A 2,859-nucleotide genomic window follows, 5' to 3' on the forward strand; every position below is an offset into this window, starting at 1 on the left:
AGAGGAGAATGGAGGAGAAGGGATTGCGGCGTGACCATCCCCCCTGGGGGGTGATTTCTCGCTTTCTGTCTCTATGTCTCTCTCTGTCTGTCTGTCTGGGGAGCGCACGCGCCCTACAGTGAAAATCTCTCAAAAAAAAACAAACAAACAAAAAAAAACACCTATACATAAACTCATACTCTAATACCATTATCTCAAGAATGTTTTAAAGTCCCCTCATACAACAGTGAGGACTACTGCCTGATATAGAAGTCTAGAAACAGATGGAGACATATGGCTTATAAAGTTTAAGAGACATGAGGTAGGGTGGAAAGAGGGCTGCTCTCAGAAATGCAGCAAGAAGAGCAAATAGATTCTCTGAGCTCTCTACAAAGCCTACAGTGTGTCTCAAGAATCAGGTCATTAAATTACAATAATGTATCATCATGGTAAGTTTAAGAAAACTCACTTCCGTCAGGATGACATCATCATCTAGGTCCTCTTCTTCAGGTTGCTGAGGAGCTGGGGTGACCAGCATTGGAATCCCTTCCTCGTCAGAGGAGTCAGATATGGTGATGGGCCCATCTCTGATATTGATCCAGTCTATGGGAAGGCAGAGAACAGTTACTGGGAGGTTGGCATGATCATGTTAAATTCTTTAATTAAACTCTGGCCTAAACAGTTAAGCTTAAAGCTAAGTTCATGGTTACTAGTGTATTAATTAACATGAAGCGCCACACGCACTCAAGCATTAAGAGGCATGCTTTTATGGACTTCCACCCATCTCTATTCCCCACAGGAGAAAGAAAACGGCTAGATCTGAAAATACAACATGAAAAGAGTAAACTTTTAATTTAATATTTAAAAGACTGCTCACCTTAAACAAAACCCAAATGATCATTTAAGTAAACATATTTCAATGTTTTAGTCAGGGATCCATTTAGCATCTATGACAGCAACAATTTAACTTCTCTAGTTTCCTTTTAAATATAACTACAGTTAAATGAACAATCCAGATGTAGTAATTCAAAGTCTCTACTATACTTCATTTGTTTGAAGATAGATTATGTTTGATATAAATTACTGAATTACACAAACTGTTATTTTTTTCCTGCCTGGATCCATGACAATGTTAAAAGTCAAAATGGACAGGGTCAGTCCCATAATACAATAGTTCAGCGCTGTGTATAGGAAGATGGATTCCACATGGCTGACCATGGTCCAAATTCCAGCCCTGGCAAATGGGAAAACATACCAGATGCATGTGTATGCATGTTCCAAATTTTGACAAGATAGAGAAATCGAGGGAAAACGATTGTGCTGTGACCATGCCCCAAAAGGGGTATTCTTTCATGCCCCTGGTGGGGGAAAAAAGTTAAAGTGGGCAATTAAGAGAAAAATGCATTGAAGTCCTAAAAGGAAGATGAAGAGGAGAAAGAAAGAAACAGAAAAGGAAAAAAGAGATAGGAAAAAAAAAAAGAGGGGTTGGCTTCCTAGTCTGATAAATTAGGGGAAGCCAGATCTCACATAGCCAACTGCCTGGTTTGAATCCCAGCCTGATAGCTTGAAAATCATCTCAGGTACAGAGGTGTACAGGCCCCAAATCCTGACAAATGGAGAAGGAACTACAGTGTGACCATGCCCCATTAGGAGGTGCTTTCTCCCTTTCCTTCTGAGTCTTCCTCTGGTGAGGTTTTTTTTTTTTTTTTTTTTTTTTTTTTTTTTAAGTATAAACCCTTGAGTACAAAAAAGAGGGAGAGAGATGATACCAGGCAAGAGACTTCAACAAAATTCTGGAAAACAGCAGACTGACAGATGGCAAGTGCTTCAGCAGAAAGAGAAGCCTCAAACTCACAGCCTGCAAAAGGAGCAGCCAACCAGAAGTGGCCTAATTCATGATGCAGACCCTAGAAAAGCTCAGAAATTGATTGCAAAGGACATTGTTGAGGGCAGAAATGAGAGGTAATCCAGACTGTATTGTGAACAAAGAGATTTCTACTGTCTCATGTGGCCACTTGGGCAAAGATCAAGATAAGTCTAGGCATAGACTTCTTCATATTTATTTTTCTTGGCAGTCCACCTAGCTTCCTAAATGTATAGGTTAATGTTTTTCATCAAATTTAGGAAGTTTCTGATCATTTTTTCAAATTTCTTTTTTGACCATTCTTTTATGTGTCAGTAAACTGGATAGTATCCCACATTATTCTTTAGTCTTAATATCCCACATATTCTTTATTCTTTCTGTTGTATAGATATTCTCTACCAATCTACCCTTCAAGTACACTGATTCATGCTCAGATCTTTGCTGTTGAGCAGATTGACAGTAAATTTTACATTTTAATTATTTCTTCTCATTTAAGTTTTTGCCTCTAAGAATTTTCACTTGGTTCTTTTTTAAATTATTTTTTAGTACTTTCTATCTCTTTACTAATATTCACATACCCTATAGCAAAAATCTCTCTAAAAAAGGGAGAAAGGAAGAACAAACAACTTACCTTGTCCCCGGTGGCAGTGAAAGCTGTTCAAGTGAATTATCTCTTCATTGTTGTTTCCCTCTGCCATTTTCAAATGCAGAAATATATCTAAGTAATTCCTAGTATCCAAACATGGTGACCATCTATTCCAAAATATCTGAAAAAAAGAAAGAACATTAAGAATAAGGGATATTGGAGTCCGGAAGGTGGCATGGTGGTTAAGGACACTGGACTCTTACATGGCCGACCATGGTTTGAGTTCCGGATCTGACAGCTTGCTTTTTCACTTTTTCTCTCTCGTCAAATTAAAATAAATAAATAAAGTTAAAAAAAATTCTTAAAAAAAAAAGGGGGGGGGGAGATATTGGGCCAGCAGGTGGCGTGTTGGTTAAGTAACTGGACTCCC

General features: G+C 38.3%; 1 protein-coding gene across 2 annotated transcripts in view; it reads right to left on the bottom strand.

Annotated features, from left to right (window-relative positions):
- The window catches only part of RNF216 (ring finger protein 216), a 162,210-nt gene extending 159,606 nt beyond the window's left edge, over positions 1–2,604 (bottom strand). For both annotated transcript variants that reach the window (XM_027769995.1, XM_027769994.1), the window contains exons 1-2: positions 2,475–2,604; positions 449–582 (exon numbers count right to left, since the gene is read on the bottom strand). In XM_027769995.1, the coding sequence (XP_027625796.1) occupies positions 449–582; positions 2,475–2,541 (201 nt within the window). In that variant the 5' untranslated portion in view covers positions 2,542–2,604. The remainder of the gene's footprint in view (positions 1–448; positions 583–2,474) is intronic.
- Between the last annotated feature and the right edge of the window lie 255 nt (positions 2,605–2,859).

The sequence above is a fragment of the Tupaia chinensis genome, unplaced genomic scaffold (genome assembly GCF_000334495.1).
Source record: "Tupaia chinensis unplaced genomic scaffold, TupChi_1.0 Scaffold000101_1, whole genome shotgun sequence".
Taxonomy (NCBI): Eukaryota; Metazoa; Chordata; class Mammalia; order Scandentia; family Tupaiidae; genus Tupaia; species Tupaia belangeri.